This window comes from Microcebus murinus, chromosome 6, assembly GCF_040939455.1.
Source record: "Microcebus murinus isolate Inina chromosome 6, M.murinus_Inina_mat1.0, whole genome shotgun sequence".
Lineage (NCBI taxonomy): Eukaryota > Metazoa > Chordata > Mammalia > Primates > Cheirogaleidae > Microcebus > Microcebus murinus.
Genome location: NC_134109.1, coordinates 28,903,331 through 28,923,076, shown reverse-complemented (window position 1 = coordinate 28,923,076; position 19,746 = coordinate 28,903,331). Strand labels below are relative to the sequence as shown.

Genomic DNA, 19,746 nt, shown 5'->3' with positions numbered 1-19,746 from the left:
ACATCAGTGTAAGTTCCTCAATTCCTCTGGGGAAACAAATCTCCATTAGCATCTGTTAGGCATTTCTGCCTGGATTTCCCACCATTTCCACAAACTCATATGTCAGTTTCATCACTCCCCCCAAATCACTTCCCCCTTTAGAATATTCCAGCTACAGCTTCCCCTCGTGCCTCAACCACCCAAGTGCAAGATGTTAACAGTCACCACTGCCCCCTCCCCCACGCCTCTCTCCTGCTCCCACATCCCGTCCATCCTCTGTCAGATTCTGTGGGGTTTTCTTCCACAAAGCCCTGTCCATTTCCTTCCTGCTGTCACTACCATCCAGACTTCATGTCTTCTCCTAGCCGACCAGAAAAGGCTGTTCTCTACCATCAGGCTTCCGGCTCTCTTCCCTGAACACTTGATCTTGCAGATTCACCCTCCTAGAAATGTCTCTGGAATTGTCATTGACTATACAACTCAGTCTGGTGTTCCCAGAAATCCACCACACCTTCAATCTTCCTACCCAAACACTCTGCTTGGGCCACGCTGACCTATATTCTGCCTGGTCCGTACGTCCCACATTCCCCTCTCCAACTATTCATCAACAGTGTGGAAGCCCTGGACTGGGATGCAGCCAACTGTGACATGGCCCCGCCTTCAGAAGGCCCACAGTCCAGCTCAAGGGAACAGACGAATAGACAACAGTTATCACACAATGTGAGAGGTAGCCCAGGTATGCACAAGGCACCAGCAGGTTCCAGGAAGGGATAAGTGACTGCGCGTGTGTTGGGGCTGGTAGGGGAGGGAAGGGGGGAGAGAGAGATCAATGATTGGGATCAGATCCTGGCTCTGCCACTTATTCACTGTGTGGCCTCAGGAAAGTGAGTTAACCCCTCGACTCCCCAGTTTCCTTATCTGTAGGATGGAGGGGACCGAAGCATCTATCTCATGGCACTTTTGCAAGGGTTGAAGAGTTAATACAGATGATGCCCACTGAACATTCCAGTCCCAAAATATAAATCGACAAACTTTAGCTTTACTATTATTACCTCTTCCCCCTGCCCCACCCAACCCCAAACACAGACCAGCATCAGTTCAATCCACACTCACTGAGGGCCATCTTGGCACCCTGGGGACGGCCTCCCCATCCCCTGGTGTGACCACTCCCTCCCCTGTTCCTACAATGTTCACTGTCGCCTCAATTAAATACCACCTGGCAGTGTGGTACCTCCTTGTGTGATATCAGCCTTATCTCACTGAGGAAAGAAGAAATAAGGAAAGGTAAAGGCCAGGGACTCCCTCATGAAGCACGTACCAGGTGCAAACATTTTTACATACATCATCACAGCTTTCCCAACCACGCACCATCCCCTGTAGAAATGGAGACTCCCAGTGGCAAAATGACTATCTCCACATCGCAGATAACAAGCAGATTGGCTCCAAAGTCAGTGAGCATTCTCCTTCACCCGCTCTCTCCTGCCTGGCTAGCACCGAGCAGGCTGCCTGCTTTCCTATACTTCCCCTTGTGACTTGAAATAAGAGAAACCAAAGCTGTGTACCCTCTGACCTCACAGATCTGCTTCTAGGAATTAATAAAAGCATTGTGCAAAGATATAGCTGCAGCATTGCTTTTTAATAGTGAACAGATGATAAGATGTCCAACCATTTAATAGGTAGAACATTGACTGAGCAAACTGGGACATGTCCACGTAATGGAACACTATACATCCCTGAAAAAGAGTCATAAAATGTATTTATTGACATAGAGAGTTGTTCCTCATGCATTGCTGAGTGGGTGGGTGGCTGGGTTAAAATGGTATGTATCATTTATTGGTCGTGTGTGCATGTGTGTGCATGTGGGGGAGGGAGAGACAGAGAAAGAGAATGAATTCTAGAATAGTACACAGCAAAACAAAATGTAAATTATCTCTGAAGGTTGAGATTATGGGTGATTTTTATATTTCCTTTTTTACATATCTGATTTTATACAAATTCTGATTTTTTTCTATAATGAACAAATACAATTTCCATAGGAAACAGTTATTTTTAAAAATAGTAGGCCGGGCGCAGTGGCTCACGCCTGTAATCCTAGCACTCTGGGAGGCCGAGGTGGGCGGAATGCTCAAGGTCAGGAGTTCGAAACCAGCCTGAGCAAGATCAAGACCCTGTCTCTACTATAAATAGAAAGAAATTAATTGGCCAACTAATATATATAGAAAAAATTAGCCGGGCATGGTGGCGCATGTCTGTAGTCCCAGCTATCGGGAGGCAGAGGCAGGAGGATCGTTTGAGCCCAGGAGTTTGAGGTTGCTGTGAGCTAGGCTGATGCCATGGCACTCACTCTAGCCTGGGCAACAAAGCAAAACTCTGTGTTCAAAAAAAAAAAAAAAAAAAATAGTAAAAAGAACCTCTATGGATGTGAATATCTAACCTCTATGGGTCATCCACACCTTAATGGACATAATTTGTCACAAGGTTTGCACCAAGTAGCAGCTGGCTGAGAACAAGGCCCAGGCTGGATGAGGAAATGGTCCAGAGGGTGCGGGTCACAGCGCAGGAAAGGCGAGCCTAGGTGAGCCGCTCAGTGGGCAAGACGCCAGCCCTGGAGGGGAGGGGACAGGCTACAAGAGCAAGGGAGGCAGAGACAGGAGCGTCTGAGGGCAGCAAAGAGAAACTTCAGCCTCTCCCCCTCTCCACAGCCCTGCCTCCAGCCAGCCCCGCTTGGACAATCGGCAACCTGTGCCCATGACTCAGTGGCACCTAAATATTTAAAGAGACCTAGCTTTGCTGCAACAAACACACTCAATCTCCGGGGATTAATCCCATGCCACAGGCCCCGCTCCACAAATCAAGTTTCTGGGACGCCAAGCCTTCCCCCCTTCCCCCACCCCACCCCGTCCAAGGACCCACCAGACAACTGAGTGATGAGCCCGCTTCCCTCCAGCGGTGAGGCCAGCCAGCCTGAAGGCCGCGTTATTGGCATTCCCACTGCAGCTCGCAGGTGAAAAGCACACGAGTCGCCACGTGGGCCTTAATGCCCTCAAAAACAATTTTTTTAATAAGACTGCAATAGTCATCTGATTCTCCCTGCTGCACTCAAGGATGGGTGAAACCAGAGTAATGTGAAGGAGGGTGAGGTCAGGCAGATTTCCTGGGACTGCCTCACGTTCAACTGCGTCTACCCCATGGGGGCATCCGTAGCCACTCTAGGCCTGTGGCAAAGTTTCTGTGATATCCCCCAAGCCAGTCCTCCCTTCCTGTCCTCGAGACATCTTATCTCGGGGTAGAGAGCCTCACAGTTAAGCTGCTGTCTGGGAAGAAAGGAGCCCACAGTGTGGGTGAGGGGTGCCCATCAGGGCAGTCCCAAGACCCAAGAGAGGAGCCACCCCTCGCTGACACGAGGACACTAGTGCCACAGATGTTGAGAGGCAGCACCAGAACTAGACCTCTGGATTGTTTGCCTTTAGCCTGATATCCTTCTCCCTGCGGTAGGCCACCACCACGGAGCGCGAGCTTTCAGAGCAGGAGAGACCCCAGGCCCTAATGACACGGGCTCCACTGGGCTGGCTAACCTTCCACCACGTTTCCAGAAGGGAGGCAACGCCATGAAGTGGTGAGGTTTTCAGTCACAGGCCACACAATCAAAAATACACGTCTGTGGGGTCTGAGGTGAGAGGCCCCACTCCCGACACGGGAACACCAGGCGGAGGAGACTCGGGGAAGTCGTGCTAGTAGGCGGGCTCCGGTCACGTCTATTTGCCTTTTGTCACTAATCACCCTTGGGCCTTGGTGGTGGTGGTGGTGGTGGTAGAGGGTGATTTTAATAGATTTCCAGTTAAAAGGCTCAAAACCACACAGTTCATTCCATTCCACTTCAGTTATAATTACTACCTGACCCCAGCTTGTCACCCTGACACCTAGAAGTCCGTCGACAGTGGACAGGGCTCTGCTTCATAAATAAGGTGTGCATGCCACTGATTAACTTTTAAAACATTTTTTTTCCTCAGCCCTCAGGAGAACCAAACTCCAGGACAGGAGGGCACATTTAGCCAATTTGTGCAGGAGATATCCTAGGGTGTGTCAGTTCCGAGCTTTGACATTAACCAGCTGTGTGACCTTGGATAAGTCCCTTCACCTCTCTGAGCCTCAGTTTCTTCACAGTAACAAGAAGTCAACTTGTCTCTGCTTCTCAAGGTTAGTGTGGGGATCTACGAGACCATCTATATAAAATGCTTAGCATCGCGCTCTGCACACTGTAAGCATCTACTAGCAGGAATTTTTACCATGTTTTAGAAAAAACTGGAAAGGAAAAAAAAAAAAAAACTTCCCAAGTCACTCCCTTTGTGCCCTACAAAAGGACAGAGGCTTGCTCTGTCCCTCCCTAAATGGTTAATGCTTAGAGACAAAATGTTCTCCCTGAGTATCACCCCCTTTTCACCAACTTCTTCTCTATGATGTTCCTTGAACAAAAAAAATGGAAAAATGGGTCTCTCATCAGGAGTCTGCCCCAATGACAGGAACAGAAAAGCCCAGGGTTGGGAGTAGTTAGGAAGAAAAACGGCAAACTCTTTAAATGACTTTTAAAACATTCTAGTAGCTGAACCCAAGGATTCCTTTCACATGTCTGTCCCCAGTTATCATACTGCCTATAAAATGGGGCTAATGATACTATTAGGATTTAAAGTTACTAAGTAAATTAAAATCAAGTGCTGCATTGCTGAGTTTTATACTGGACCGCTGAGTTTTATATCAAGGCTAAAAGAACTGGAAAGGAAAGATTCTAAAGAGACCAACTAAAACAGTGATGCAAGCCAATGGCAAGCTGCCTAGAGAATTCCTGGAGACTCAAGAACTTCCAGATGGGAAAAGCAGGGAATAATAAAAGGGCTGGGCAGTCAGAGTCCAGAAACCTTTGAGTTCAGATACATGGACCAGTCACTCTTCAAAGTCAGTACACGTAAGAATCCCTTTTTGAGCTCTCAAAAAATGCAGGCTCCTGGACCTGCCCTTCCTGTGATTCAGATACAGAAGATCTGGTGTGGAGCCCAGGAATCTGCATTTAAATTAGTACGTATTTCTGTGCAGATGGCCCAGGTCTAGATTTGACAACAGCCTTTCCTACAAAGTCCTGTTCTGCTGCTTCGTTTGTGCGCAATTGAACACGTTTCCTTAGGCAAGAGATTGAAAGGGAAGAAACAGTACTTTAATCCTTAAGCTTGGTAAACTTTCAAGATAATTAATAGAGATTAGTTACTTGCTGGAAAATGAAGTATTCATACACATACACACCATGGATTGGGCAAAAAATAAATTACATTCAGATGATTTAATACTTCTCTGAGATAAAATTAATTCAATGGTTGAGTGAAAGGCAATAGGCAAACTATCCAAACTATCTATCACCTGAAGTTAGCAGCCAAGGTAATATTTCAAGCACCCAGTTTGAAAGGGAAGCTTGGACCAAGAGCACAATAGGATAACCATATTTAGAAACTCTTGCCAGGAAGAGTTAAACACAACCATATCTGAAAACTGCTCTTACCACTCCACATAAACCCAGAAAGAGGTGTTGGGGTCCAAGGTGACCTAATATTTTCATAAATAACTTGAAAGATGGAGGGGGGAATTATGCAAATCAAACCACAGATGATACAAAAATGGCAGGATTGCAAATCTGTGGAGAGTGAAATTTAACTACTGGGCAATGTCTTTAAATTTGCCTTTATTGAATCTTGTATATTGAAGTCACATATTATTGGATGTGTTTATTGAGACTCAATAGGGCCAAATGCAGGGTGATTTATGGAAGAAGGAATAATCAAACGCTTAAGCAGAAGCACGTGCACCTGGAGGGGCAGACACGGGCAGGACAGGCTCTGACTGGAGGTTGCTGAGACGGCGCACAGCGCAATGGCATGGCCAAAGGCTTCCACCCTCTGCAGATATGGGTTCTGCTAAGAGCTGATGCATGAAACAAACAAAGAAATGTGTTGCTATTTGAGCCACTTGGCCTTGACGCTACTTCCAATGGGAGTGCTGTGCTTAAATGTAGACCTGGGGAATCCAGAGCAGGGTGCCACAGAGATTACTGGGTGAGGCCCTAGGTCAACTAAGAATATGAGGGATGTTAAGAGAATGTGCCTATTTGTTGGGGAAAGATGCACAAAAGACAAGGGACCTGTAGGAGAGAAAATTTTCAGCTCCTATTAAGGAAAAACAATCGTTCAAAGCGCAGCTGGCACCATGGAAGAAAGGGCAGCTTATGGTAACACCACCCCTGGGGACACTCAAGGAGGCGGCCAAACACCTCTCTACTTAGGATGCATTAGAGATTATTAAAAGCACTCCTTGCCCAGTTCAGGGGCGGGGGTGGGCCTCATGACCTCTCCAAAGGTCATTTCTATCCCAAAGGATCGCATGTCTGAAGGGCACCAGATAAAAATAAAGTCTATTAATCATAGAGCTGCCACACAATTTCCTAAGAGAGCCAGAAGAGAGAAGGGTATTCAGATCTCGCAAACTTAAGAAAAAAAAAAAGAAAAAAATAAATAAATAAATAAATAAAAAAATAAAGAAGAGAGAAGGGTAAATCCACGGTGGCCCTCGCTCCAACAAGGAAGCACAAGCATGGGCAGAGCCGAGACTGCAGCTGCAGAGACTTCCAGAAAGCTGACAGTAGCCTGGGATTACCAGGTAAACAGAAGAAGGAGGAGGCCCTGTGGGGAGGGCAACAGGAAGCAGCAAAGGGCACTGAGAGCTTGTAACAAAGCCATAGGGCTTGGAGGAGAGGGCTTGATGCAAGCGCTTTGTGCAGAAAAAGAGGAACCAGGCAAGAGAGGGACATCCACAAAGGGCCCTGCATGGAGACAGCCCACGAGGAGGCTGAAGTCCAGGAGACTGAAGTGGGAAGGTGGGAAGACAGGAAGTGGGGGGGGGGGGGCAAAGCCAGAGGGGAAAGGGCGCACGGTGTGTCCGGGAACATATGGGATTGCTACTGGCTGGGTGGCCAATGAAAGTTGTACAGATAGAGCAAAAAGTCATCCCACTCTCTACAGTAGCAGAACACCGCATGATGAAAATAAAGCTTTTAAAAAGACGAACAGGCCGGGCGCGGTGGCTCACGCCTGTAATCCTAGCTCTCTGGGAGGCCGAGGCGGGCGGATTGCTCGAGGTCAGGAGTTCAAAACCAGCCTGAGCAAGAGCGAGACCCCGTCTCTACTATAAATAGAAAGAAATTAATTGGCCAACTGATATATAGAAAAAATTAGCCGGGCATGGTGGCGCATGCCTGTAGTCCCAGCTACTTGGGAGGCTGAGGCAGGAGGATTGCTTGAGCCAGGAGTTTGAGGTTGCTGTGAGCTAGGCTGACGCCATGGCACTCACTCTAGCCTGGGCAACAAAGCGAGACTCTGTCTCAAAAAAAAAAAAAGACGAACAGAGCGGCAGTGCTCCAGCTCCAAAGCAGCTGCTGGCATTCTTGACAGATGGACTGCCTCGGTCAGACACAGCTGGAAAGCCTGCTTCGTGGGGGTCTGAGGACCCTTCCTAGCCCACGCCTGGAACCAGTCTCCCAACAGCTAGCACGCTTGGGCTGTTAAGCCTCAGAACAAGACTGTGTCTCAACCAGAGAGCAAGACCCAGGCCAGAGCAGGCTCCTCCTAGTGTTGCCAAGAGGCACCAGACCCCACGCCCTGCCCCCTCCTCAGCCTGGCCCGGACCTGCTTTGGGGTGGAGATGTTACCTGCAGGAGTCGTCTCAGGAATGGCATCTGCACCATGTATTAAGGAGCCAAATGAGAGTCATGGAGTTTGAGTTCTTCTAGCAAAATGTTCTCCAACCAGCTGTCACCCCACTGGGCACAGAATAACTTTTCGAAATCAAAAAAGGCCACTGAAGAAGGAGGAAAAAGGCACCACCCCCAGGGTGTTCCTTGTGCCCCTTCTCCCCGGCTCTCGGCCTGCCTTTGCGGAGACTGCAGACCCCGGCAAGGGGTGGGGGGGCACCCCTAGGGACACCATGCCAGGGTCCTGCCTTAGCGGGTTCACTGCTGTCCCTCACTGCAGCCCCTTCCCCCCAGTGGCAGAGCTCTGCGTCCTCAGAGAGGAGAAGACGGGGAGGGGAGATCGTCAGGAGTGTGGTTTTGAGGGCTGCCCTGCAGTGGAATGAGCAGATGGCACCTGATACAGCAAGAGGACAATGCGGGCAAAGACCTTAAATCCACCACCCAGCGCTCTGGCAAGTAAGAAGGACAAAATCCGTCTGGAGCAAACCACATCCTCTTCAAGCGGCCAAGGCTCCTCGCTGCTCCTGTCCCTCGGGCCTCCCTAGCTCTGCCTGCAGACCCTACGCCCAGAAGCCAGGCAGCCGCTTATCCAAAAGATGTTCCTGAAGCAAGAAAGAAAGGCTGGAGATGGATCGAGAGCCATTTATTAAATAAGTCATCGCATGGGAAGATTCATAACTTGCCCTACCTAAGACAGGAGAGAGAGAGAAAAAGGAAATTAAAGGGAAACAAATGAAAAGCCACAAGAGCCAAGTACCTTTGTCGGAGGGTTTTGAGTTATGCTTTTGTTTGTAACTCTCTGAAATAGAGAATGAATCTTAAAGGAGACAGAGTGAAAGAGAGGGAGAGTGCACGCAGGAGGGCGCTGCCGGAGAGAGGAGCGCAGTGCCCGGGGGCCCCCGACGGGCTTCCCCCGTGCAGACACGCCAGGAGAAAGTGGGGGCTGCCGTGGCGGTGGCGGGCAGCAGGCTGGGGTGTGGGCCCAAGAAGGGAAGGCAGGCCTGGTGCTGGGCTGGTGAGCCAACAGCCAAGGAAGCCCAGGGCAGGGCAGGGCGGGCCAAGGGCACGGACACAGGAAGGAAGGCAGGACCTGCCCATACTTACTGTCGCAGACGTAAGGCTTGTCATGGTCTTCCTGAGAGGCGGCGTCATGCCTCCTCCGGCCCCCTGCAGAGCCACGAGCCTGGGGAGACAGGGGGTATGGGGGCGATTATTATTACAGCCGTCGCTACGGTGCAAGAGCACACTCTGTGAGGCCCTGAGCACCCCACGGATCTCCCCAGGCCACCCATCACGACCTTTGTGCCCACAACAACCCCATTTTACAGGCAACAAAACTGAGGCCCAGAGAAGTTAGGTAACTCAGCCCAAATCACTCAGCTCCTCCCCTGTGTATCTCATTAAGTCTTCACAACCCCACAAGTAGGGAGCTACTACAATGCTCCCTTTTTTACAGATCAGGGAACTGAGGCAACAGAGAGAGGTTAAGTAGCTTGGCCAAGGTCATTCAGTTACTGAGTGCAGAGCCAGAACCTGAACTCAGGACAGTCCGACTGGAAAGCCCACCACTGCCAACTTCCCACACACGTTACCGCCACCAGGACCTGCTGCCCTAGCTCCTCAGCCTTCTACCTTCACTGACACAGTGGAAGATTCCTCCTGCTCCGCACAGCTGACCAGCTCATGGGTGCACTGGGGCAAGTCCTGGTGGGGCGAGGAGTGGACCTGCAGGTTCCTGCACCCACATTTCCCACCCCCCAAGTGTCCCAACATCAGCCAGGCCTGGTGTCTGGGCCCAAGGCACAAGCCCAGGTTTAGGAGAGTCCCTGGCCCCTCACCCCATGCCTGGCCTGCTGGGTGGGGGCGGCCACCAGCTCAGGCCTCCCGTATTTGGTCTACCTGGGGCCCCCAGCCAGTGACAAAGGCCTTGGCCCTCGTGGTCTCCTGGGCTGCACTTCTGACACCAGCATTCTGTGTGCATCTCCCAGAAAGGGTCAGTGTGACCTGGGTGGGGGGTGGAAAGGGCTCTACCTTCAAGAACCAAAGAGACTATCCAGAGAGGTTGCTGGCAGCTCCACAGCCCCAGGACAGTGGCTGCAAGAACACAGCAAGGTTTATTTTTAAACCTTTGTAAGTCCCACACTGGTCACGTGTGTAGCACCCTCGCCTCCTCCAGGTCATTCTTTGGTAATGAGTAGCAGTAAACTCCCAACCAGGGAAAGGGCCTGCCCAGGTCTTTGGGGACAGAGAGGCGGGGGCAGCAGAGGAGGAATAAGACACGACAGCAGCCTGGGCTGCAGGGGAAATGGGGCAGTCCCAGGGGCCTCGCCTGGAAGAGCAGTCCTAGGGACCTCATGGTGGAAGGGCTAGGGCTGCTTCCAAACACGCTCACACGCACACTCACAAGTGCACACGCTCACCGGGGACCTCACTGTGGAAAGGCCTGTATCCCAGGCCTGTGACACTCACATACTCAAAAAACACATACTTCACAATCAACACCACCTGCCAAGCTGCCACCTCTGCCACCTCCTCAGCTTGTCTCTCTCCAAAACAAATTCCTCCTCCCTCCTTCCCTCCCTCTCACCCACCGTCTCCCTCCCACCCCACCCCTGCCCATGCTGACAGCCAGCAGCCCTCCTCCCCTCGCCCTCATTACTCAGAGCTGACCCCAAGAGGGATCTGTTGGCAGTCACCCCAGGCGCTGACAGGCCTCCTGCCTGCCCACGCTGCCGAGGGTGGTCACCCTCAGCTGCCCTCCCCCCCACACTCCTCGAGGAAGCCAGGGACAGCTTGATGTGCCGCCCGCAGCCCTGTCACTGCTGCCTCGGAGCAGGTGAAAGCAAGTGAAGCAGAATGGCAAGGCAACAGCAGCCCCTGGGAAGGGGCTCAGTGAGGCTAAAAATACCTCCAGGGAGAAGGGGAGGAGCCATGCGGGACTGGAAGTCACCAGCCCTGCTGGGGGAGCTGCCAGCAGGAAGGCAAGGGCCCTGCTGAAACCCAGGCTTTAATCCCACTCTGTAGAGCTGCCGCTGGGCACCCATGTGTTCCCATACTCCCTGGGCCTCAGTTTCCTCAACTGCAAAATAGAGATCATGGCTACAGGTCACTTGAGAGACTTGCAAGGGATTCTTCCCAAGGCAGCAGCACTCTTATGGTCTCCTAGAAGATCTTGGGTTTGGAAACTTGGAATCCTATTGTCCTACTCAAATGTCACGCACTCAGAGCCCTCCCTGACCAACTGATGTCCACTCATACCCTCTCCCTCATCCTCTTTTCCCCTCCCCTGCTTCATGCACTTAGCATTTCCTGGCATTAGATGGTACAGGTGTTAGTTTACTTGTTGATTTTCGGTCTCCCCCACATAAGGGTGGAGACCTTGTCTATTTGGGCCACCACTATTCTTGGAACCTGGCACAGGGTCCGCCACATATTATTAATATAAGAAGCACCAAATAAACATTTGGAAATAGATGAATCAGCAGTCAGGCAACATGTCAGTCATCTCTGGTTCTTCTCCTTCATTCTCTGTATCCAAATGCTATTGCTTCTTCCTTCAAAGGCCATCCCAGACTTTGTGTTTCCTTTCTGCTCCATATGCTAATCCAGGAGCTCACCAACTGACCCCTGAACTGCTCAAAGAACCCACCAGCTGGGATTCTATCTCCACATGGCCCCCCAATCCCTCCTGCATGACTGCCAGACCACTTAGACAAAAGGGATAAAGAATAGGAGCCCATGGTCATTCATTCATTGATGCATTCATTCATTCATTGCCACGTACAAACCACTTGCACAGCCAATGGCAACCTAGTACCAATCCCATCAGGTTTACCCCATGCTCATGCTATGTCCATTTTTTTCTTTTTTTAATTGATCCCTGTCATGGACCAGCCTCTCCTCTGCCCATCAACATCCAATCCATGCTTCACCCTCACTAACACCCCACTCCTCCAAGAATCCTCCTCGTGCCACACTGAGGAGTGAAAAAAGTATCAGCTTTAAAGTCAGCTGGACATAGGTTTAAACACCAGCTATGCACCTTGGACTAGTTACTTCTCTGAGCTTTAGTTCCCTCAACTGTAAAACAGGCACGACGACACCTAGATAGCAGGGTTGTTGAAAAGATTAGCGCTAAGAAGATTTGAAACTGCAGGACAGCACTAAGTCCACAGGAAGTGCCCAATAATTTTCCCCTCCTTGCCTATGTTGATCCCTCTCTCCTTTGCACTCTTGTTGCATTGGGTTAGTGCACAGTCAGAAGTCTGCTGTTTACTCATTGTATTGTGGGTGTTAGCATCTTCTCCCCAATTTGATTCGAAGGTCCTTGAGGGAAAAGATGGCATTTGACACTTTATTAGGAACTCCTAACACTTAGCATACAGCATGCAAAGCTCCTTTGCCTATATTAGCTCAGTTAATTCCTACAATAACCCTATGAGTTAAACCAAGTAGTGTTATTATCCCTATTTGGCATTTGGTGAACCAGGTTCTGACCTGTCCACCCTCACAGGGCCAGCAGAAGGAGCAGGATCTAAGTCTTCAGCCTCTGTTATGGAAAACTTTAAAGCTAACTAGCCAAAAGAAATCAACCCCCCCCACCCCACTGCTCCCAGAGCTGCCCACCACAGTCCACTCTGTACCACCCCACTTCCTATACACACCTTGCTGGGCCATGGCAGCCATGAGTGTTCCACATGCCCTGCCCTGCTGGCCTCAGTTGATTGGCTGGCTCAGGAGTAGTCACCTGACCCAAACTGGGCCAATCAGATTCTACCTCCAAGGGACTTGGAATTAGAAAACAGTGACCATAGTTAGTATAGGCCATTTGAACTGGGGGCCCATAAATTCAGGAGCTATGGGGCTGCATGCACAGAGAAGCAGAAAAATCATCTTTAGAGAGAAAAATGAAAGAGGGAGAAGTAGAGGCCAGAAGCTGCCTGGGTTCCTTACTCTTTCTCAGTCCTAAATCCCTGCCACTGCCCTACCCTTCCTGTGGTTTGGATCATCAGAGATTGTTCCAATGTGGGGCCATGGCCCAGCAGCTTTTCAATTCTTTCCAGTTTCGCTTAAGCTCAAAGACCCTTGACTAGGACAGACTCAATCTCAAGCAGAGAGCTAGTTTTTCTACACCAGTTGTACTCAAAAAGTGACCTGGGCATCCTTGAGGATCCCTGGGACCCTTCCAGGCGGTCTGCAATGTCTAAACTTATTTCCACAATAGTACTAACACAAGATTTGATTTGCCTTTTTCACTCTCATTCTCTCACAAATGTACAATGGTGTTTTCCAGCAGCTACATGACAGGTGATGATGCTATTACTGTGTGCTTGTATATTCTCGGGTTTAAATTTTTTTTCTATTTTTATTTCTAATTTGGCAAATATCATTAGTGATAGGAATATCACTGCTTATAATTAAAACAATAGCTTTTGGGAGTTCTCAGTAATTCTTTTTTTTTTTTTTTTTTTTTTTTTGAGACAGAGTCTCACTTTGTTGCCCAGGCTAGAGTGAGTGCCGTGGCGTCAGCCTGGCTCACAGCAACCTCAGTCTCCGGGGCTCAGAGATCCTACTGCCTCAGCCTCCCAAGTAGCTGGGACTACAGGCATGCGCCACCATGCCCGGCTAATTTTTTGTATATATATTTTTAGTTGGTCAATTAATTTATTTCTATTTTTGGTAGAGACGAGGTCTCGCTCAGGCTGGTTTTGAACTCCTGACCTTGAGCAATCCGCCCGCCTCAGCCTCCCAAAGTGCTAGGATTACAGGCGTGACCCACCACGCCCGGCGGTAATTCTTAAAAGTATAAAGAATTCCTGAGACTAAAAAATTGCGAACGCTTGCTCTACACTCTTGCTATTTAAAGTATGGTCCTCAGACCAGTAGGCCTGGAATCATCAGGAGCTTATTAACAAGGCAGGGGATCAGTCCCCACTGCCAGACCTGCTGCATCAGAATTTGCACTTTAACAAGCTCCCTGGGTGTTTCATATGCACATTAAATTTGAGAAGCACTGGACTACACCACAGTGCATCAGTAATTGTTTACTGATTGATTCATTGATAATACTTACACAAATGATCCATCAGAATTTCATGTATTTTAAAGAGTTTTTATTTCTTGGGCTAAAGTCATCATAGACACCATTATTAGTTGTTGGGTTTGAATTTCCCTCACCACTCAGGAAATACCCATTATCAAAACTCCAAGAGTTGTTCTCTTTGCTTTGCACCCTCCTAATAAAATATCTAGTCACTATTAAGCACCCAAAACTTACCAGTGAAGAAACTGAAGCCCAAAGTACTTATACAATTTGGCCATAGTCACAAGTGGAGTTGGGATTTGAACTCACGTAGTCTAAATTCAAATAAGGCAGAGCCTATTCCTATAATCAATGCCTTATCCCTGGCCTCCTCAGTGAGCACACAAAGCACCTGGGGTCTTGTCAAAGTGTAGACTCTAATTCTAACCAGTCTAGGGTGGCGTCTGGGCTCCTGCATTCCTAACAAGTTCCCAGGTAATGCTAACGCTGCAGTCCAGAGACCACCCTCGGAGGTGCCAGGCCTCAGACTGCCTCTTAGTTCTGACAACAAAAATGGGAGTAGATGTGCCCCAGTGCCAGCAGCAGCTGCAATATGCCACTTCAAAGGGTGCAGTATGCCACTTCAAAGGGTGGGCAAGACAGCTTAATTGAAGCTGTGAGGGAAACAGCTTCACACACTTATTCCAGCACAGAGAGACTCTGGGTCCTTCCATGGCTCCCATCACGGGTAACATGTCCACAATGTCACTGTACAACAGTGACATTCAGCGGCCGCTTGGCCAGCACCAGGTGGGCCCAGAGCTAGTCTAGGCCCCATCTAGCCCCCTCACCATGTTCAAGACTTTTCCCAGCTCCCCTAAAGCTGACAGCTTTTCTTTTTTTTCCCCCCCCATCATTCAATAAGCTGGCCTTTGGCTACATGCTGGGTACTGGGCCAGACATGAATCAATGAAAAAAGCACAGATCTGTGTTCAAATCCTGGCCTCTTCATTACTAGGTTGAGTGACCTTGAACAAGTTACTTAACCACGCTGAGAGTAATAATACCATTTTAAGGGAATGCAAAAGAAGTTCTGGCCAATTGAAATACAAGAGGAGTTACATTTGTCACTTGAAATTTTCCAGTGGCCACATTTTTTTAAGAAGAGACAAGTGCAATTCATTTTAATAATATATTTTATTTAACCTAATATATGCAAAATATTATTATTTTTAAATTTAATCAATATAAAAATGAATGAGATGTTGTACATTCCCTTTTTCAAACTACATCTTCAAACTCTGGTGTGTATTTTACATTTATGGCACATTTCAATTTGGACTAGTCACATTTCAAGTGCTCGGTGGCTACATAGGGCCAGTGGCTGCCATAATAATGGACAATACAGAACTAGAGAAGCTAGTAGAAAGTACCTGGCACAGAGTCATCACTCTCTATGGGGCAGATCTTATTGGAAAGAGCCCATCGCACACCTGGTTTGTAGCAAGTATACAGTACGTATAAATGGCCGAGGCTGCCACTGCCAATGTTCTCATAGAGAAGACACCCAATTCATATTTTCTGTCCACAGGCTCAATCTTCTAGATTTAGGTTGGGAGTGGAGAAGGTGTGAAGAGGACTATTTTCTATGCTAGTAAGTTTGTTGGGTTGAGGGAAGGAATGGAAGAAGATTTGGAGGTATATAGCCCCTGGAATGCACAAAAGGCCCAGAAATTCCAAGTTCAAAAGTCTCCTTTAACAAGGGGGTTAGATATTAATTATTTTGCAACACCACCACCCCAAGAGAAGTGATGGATCTAGGCAAGTTCATCAATGGCTGCAAAAATCATGTTTTTTGAAATAGATTCCCCTTTTCATGTTAAGGAAGTTCCATTCCATTCTTAGTTTGCTAGAGTGTTTTTATTTGGTTGGGTGGTTTGGGGGGGGGGTCTGAAACACAGTCTCACGGTGTCACCCTAGGTAGAATGCAGAGGTGTAATTGTAGCTCACAGCAACCTCAAACTCCTGGGCTTAAGTGATCCTCCTGCCTCAGCCTCCTGAGGAGCTGGGACTATAGGCATGCGCCACCACACCCAGCTCATTTTTCTATTTTCAGTAAAGACAGGGTCTTGCTCTTGCTCAGGCTGGTGCAAAACTCATTTGGGTGAAAACTTGATGAGGAACTTTATAAAGGAGCAATCAGGCTGACAACATTCATATCCACTGATCAATTTTAATACCACTCAAAGCAGAACAACTGGATAATATATGTCTCCTGATGTAACGCAAGAAGTACCACCTATTGCTAGGAAAGATTCTTGCCTCCCTCCCAGAAATATTTATACACACACACATATACACACACCAACACAAAATATCCTAAATCTAATCAAGTCTCCAATCAAACTACCAATTTTCAGGAAATATAGAGGATAAAGAAAGAAATTGAACACCACCCCTTTACCAAATCCAGAATGTGAGAAATTCCGTAAGACATTAAACAACCCAAGTTCTTCAACAAGTAAATGGCATGGGGGGGGGGGGAGAGTGTGTGATAGAGTGTAATAGGGGAGAGGTATGCTATGGGGTAAGAAAGACTTAAGTTTCAAACAAACCAACTATAAGAAGAAATTTTTGAGAAATTGGGAGAAAATAATCAGGGACTAGATAGTAGATATAAGAATAATTGGTTTTTGTTTTTTTTTGTTTTGAGACAGAGTCTCGCTTTGTTGCCCAGGCTAGAGTGAGTGCCATGGCGTCAGCCTAGCTCACAGCAACCTCAAACTCCTGGGCTCAAGCAATCCTACTGCCTCAGCCTCCGGAGTAGCTGGGACTACAGGCATGTGCCACCATGTCCAGCTAATTTTTTCTATCTATATTAGTTGGCCAATTGATTTCTTTCTATTTATAGTAGAGACGGGGTCTCACTCTTGCTCAGGCTGGTTTTGAACTCCTGACCTCGAGCGATCCTCCCGCCTCGGCCTCCCAGAGTGTTAGGATTACGGGCGTGAGCCGTCGTGCCCAGCCTAATAATTGTTATTTTTATTAGGTATGATAATGACATCTGTTAGAGACACACACTGACATAGGTGCCAGTTAAATGATTAAATGTCTAGGATTTGCTTCCAAATACCCCATAAAAAAATCAAACACATAAACCAACAAAAAGTAGGAGAAAAGGATGGATGAGACAGGATAGTTGAAATATTGATAATTGACGAAGCTGGGTGGGTGCCTGCTGCCTGCCCCGCTCCTGCCAAAGTATCTCAGCTCACAGCGTGGGCAGCACAGCCTACTTGCAACCGCTGCCTGGGAACTTGCTTACTGTTTAAGGCCCTACCCAGACCTCCCGAATCAGAATTTCTGAGTTTGGGTCCAAGGGTACCTGCATTTCAATAAGCTCTTGGTGATACTAACGTTTGCTAAGGCATGAGAACCATGAGAGTAGAGAGGTAGCTTCCCATAATTGTCATTGGACCCAACAAATGGGGCACGCAGGCCTAACCTCTTACCCATCCTCAGGCCCAAGAGAGTTAATTCTCTAGGTGAAGAGCAGCCATTTACCCCTCGAGGTCCCTCTCTACCTGGTTATTGTCACATACTCTTACAGACCCTGAAGGTGACCACAAAAAGCTCCTTTGGGCTTGAATGTGAGAACTCTGGAGACCCAACCCGAATGGTGGGCTCCCTCCCCTCTGGAACCACTCTCACATTTCTATTCCTTTCCCCTTGGATTTCCCCTCTGCCACTGCCCAGGCTCTGACCCCTCCTCACCACATTCCAGGACCACAGGCCTGCAAGCTCACGAGAAGCCCAGTAGGGAGCCATTAGATGTGGCCCCCACGTTTCCCCAGCATGGTCCTACTATCTGCCTACTGAAGCACACCCCAAGAGCGGGTGTCCTGACCCTGTTGTTCTGGGCAAGAACTTCAGGGACAAGGCAGGAAATGTTCAGCCTTCTTTCATGACTGAGCAAGGGCACAACAGATATCTCCTGCACCCTCACCCTGAGCCCAGCCCTCAACCCTCTGCAGACCTCACCAACCCCTCAGGCCACCTTCTGCCTCCCTGTCTGCCCTTTGCCAGCTCTAAACTCTTCTAGGCCATGACCTGGCCCAGAGCTCTCCTGGAGCTTTCCTGTCTGAGCGTTCTCCAAGACGGACCAGGCCTGCGATCTTTATCTAGCTGCAGTGGGGATCAACTGTTTGCTGGCCCCAGCCTCCCTGGCCTCTCCCCTTCCTCATGGTGCCCCCAACTTACCCGTCCTCTTGTCCTGTTCTTCCGCTTGGGAATATCCTCTTCTAAATCTTCTTCCTCGTTCCCTTCTTCTACATTTTCATCATTTTCTAAAACCCTCTGAAATGACAAGAAAATAAATAAAAGAAGTGAGAACTAAAAAGCTTTGCAGTCTACTGAAGGGAGAACAGACTTAAGCAGCTTCCCTGTGACTCTAGAGCCTCTGCCCAGGCCTCACATGGGATGGCAGCTGGCCCAGTGTGTTTGCATTTCCTGTGATGGGGCCTTGACCCCAGAAGCCTCTCTGTATAACTCAGGAGGAGAGGAGTTCCTAGCAAGCAAACTCATTTCAGGGCTCTGAAAGCAGAGGGGGAGTCCTGTGTTAGGAGTGAGAGGCAGGAAGGGTCCAACTATAGTGTTAGCTGACCCCCCACCAACAGACTTGCACTCCCTGTCCAAGAACATTATCTGGAAAATGAACACATTTTAAAATAACTTTTCTCCCTGTTACTCTTAAATAGTCTTTATGGGCATGATAACAGCAGTCTGTGGTTGTGTTTTAAAAAAAAAAAAAGTCCTTTTTGAAGACTACATTATCTCTGGCCTGGAACACTGCAAAAATCTCCTGCTATCCCTCCTTCCGCTGCTAGCCCTCTGCATCCAATCGCCTCTCCATGCAGCAGCCTAAGGGATCTTTGTGAAACAAATTCACTGCCCTGATCAAAATCTTCCAAATGGCTTCCTTTTTCATTTCATACAAAACCAAAAGCCACTTCCACTTCCTGTGGGACCTAGGTGGCCTGGTTCCCGCTCACCTGCGCGACTCCATCCTGGGCTCTTCTGTCCCTGGTACTGTACTCTGGCCACACAGGCCGTCTTCTGTTCTCTTGACACGATGGGCTCTGACCCATCTAGAGCCTTCACTGAGCACACCGTTCCTCTACCCAGAAAGCTCCTGCCTGGGAGTCTCCCTTTGCTGCCTCTTCTCATCCCATAGGACTGAGGTTAAACCCCTTGTCTCCCTCAGGACACTACCTAGAATCTGTCCCTCCTCTTATATAATCTCCATACTATTTGTCCTTCTCATTGCATTCGTCCTAAAATACAATTATTTTATTTGTTTTCATTGTTTTCTATCTGTATGCCACATTAGAATATGAATAGAGGGGACAAGTGACAAGTATCTCTTGGTCTCTGTGTCCCCAGCACAGTGCCAGCTCAGAGGAGGCCCTCATTAAACTTTGATCAAATGAATGAATGAATGAACAAATGAAAAAATATAGTCCATTTACTACATCTGCATTTTAATAATGTAAAGCAATACAAACATGTAAATTCATTTGACTCATGGTGCTGGTTTCGGTTTCCGGCACAGTAGATAGGAGCCCCATGCTCTGTACATAGCAGGCATTCAGTTTACATTGGGGATGATGGTAATGATGATGAAGGGACAGTGATGACCCACACACTGGCCCAGTGCTGCAAGAGAAGAACTGGAACCCACCACCAGCTTTAAAGAGAAAGGGCTACATGTCCCTAGAGTAACAAGGGTCTGCCCTATTCATTGATTCTGTTAAATTACACAAACTGAGAAAAAAAAAAAAAACTCTAGCAGGTAACACATAAATAACAGACCTTGACTACAAAATCTGAAAGTCCAAAAATAGGGATTAATACATGAGAATAGCAAATACACACACACATACACAAGAAAGCAGTAGGT

General features: G+C 48.3%; 1 protein-coding gene across 3 annotated transcripts in view; it reads right to left on the bottom strand.

Annotated features, from left to right (window-relative positions):
• Window positions 1-19,746, bottom strand: part of DPF3 (double PHD fingers 3) — a 244,396-nt gene that overhangs the window by 84,946 nt on the left and 139,704 nt on the right. For all 3 annotated transcript variants that reach the window (XR_012919703.1, XM_012741063.3, XM_076003887.1), the window contains exons 5-6: window positions 18,048-18,143; window positions 8,870-8,948 (exon numbers count right to left, since the gene is read on the bottom strand). Coding sequence is in view for 2 of the 3 variants with exons in the window: in XM_012741063.3 (XP_012596517.1) it covers window positions 8,870-8,948; window positions 18,048-18,143 (175 nt within the window). In the remaining variant the exon portion in view is untranslated. The remainder of the gene's footprint in view (window positions 1-8,869; window positions 8,949-18,047; window positions 18,144-19,746) is intronic.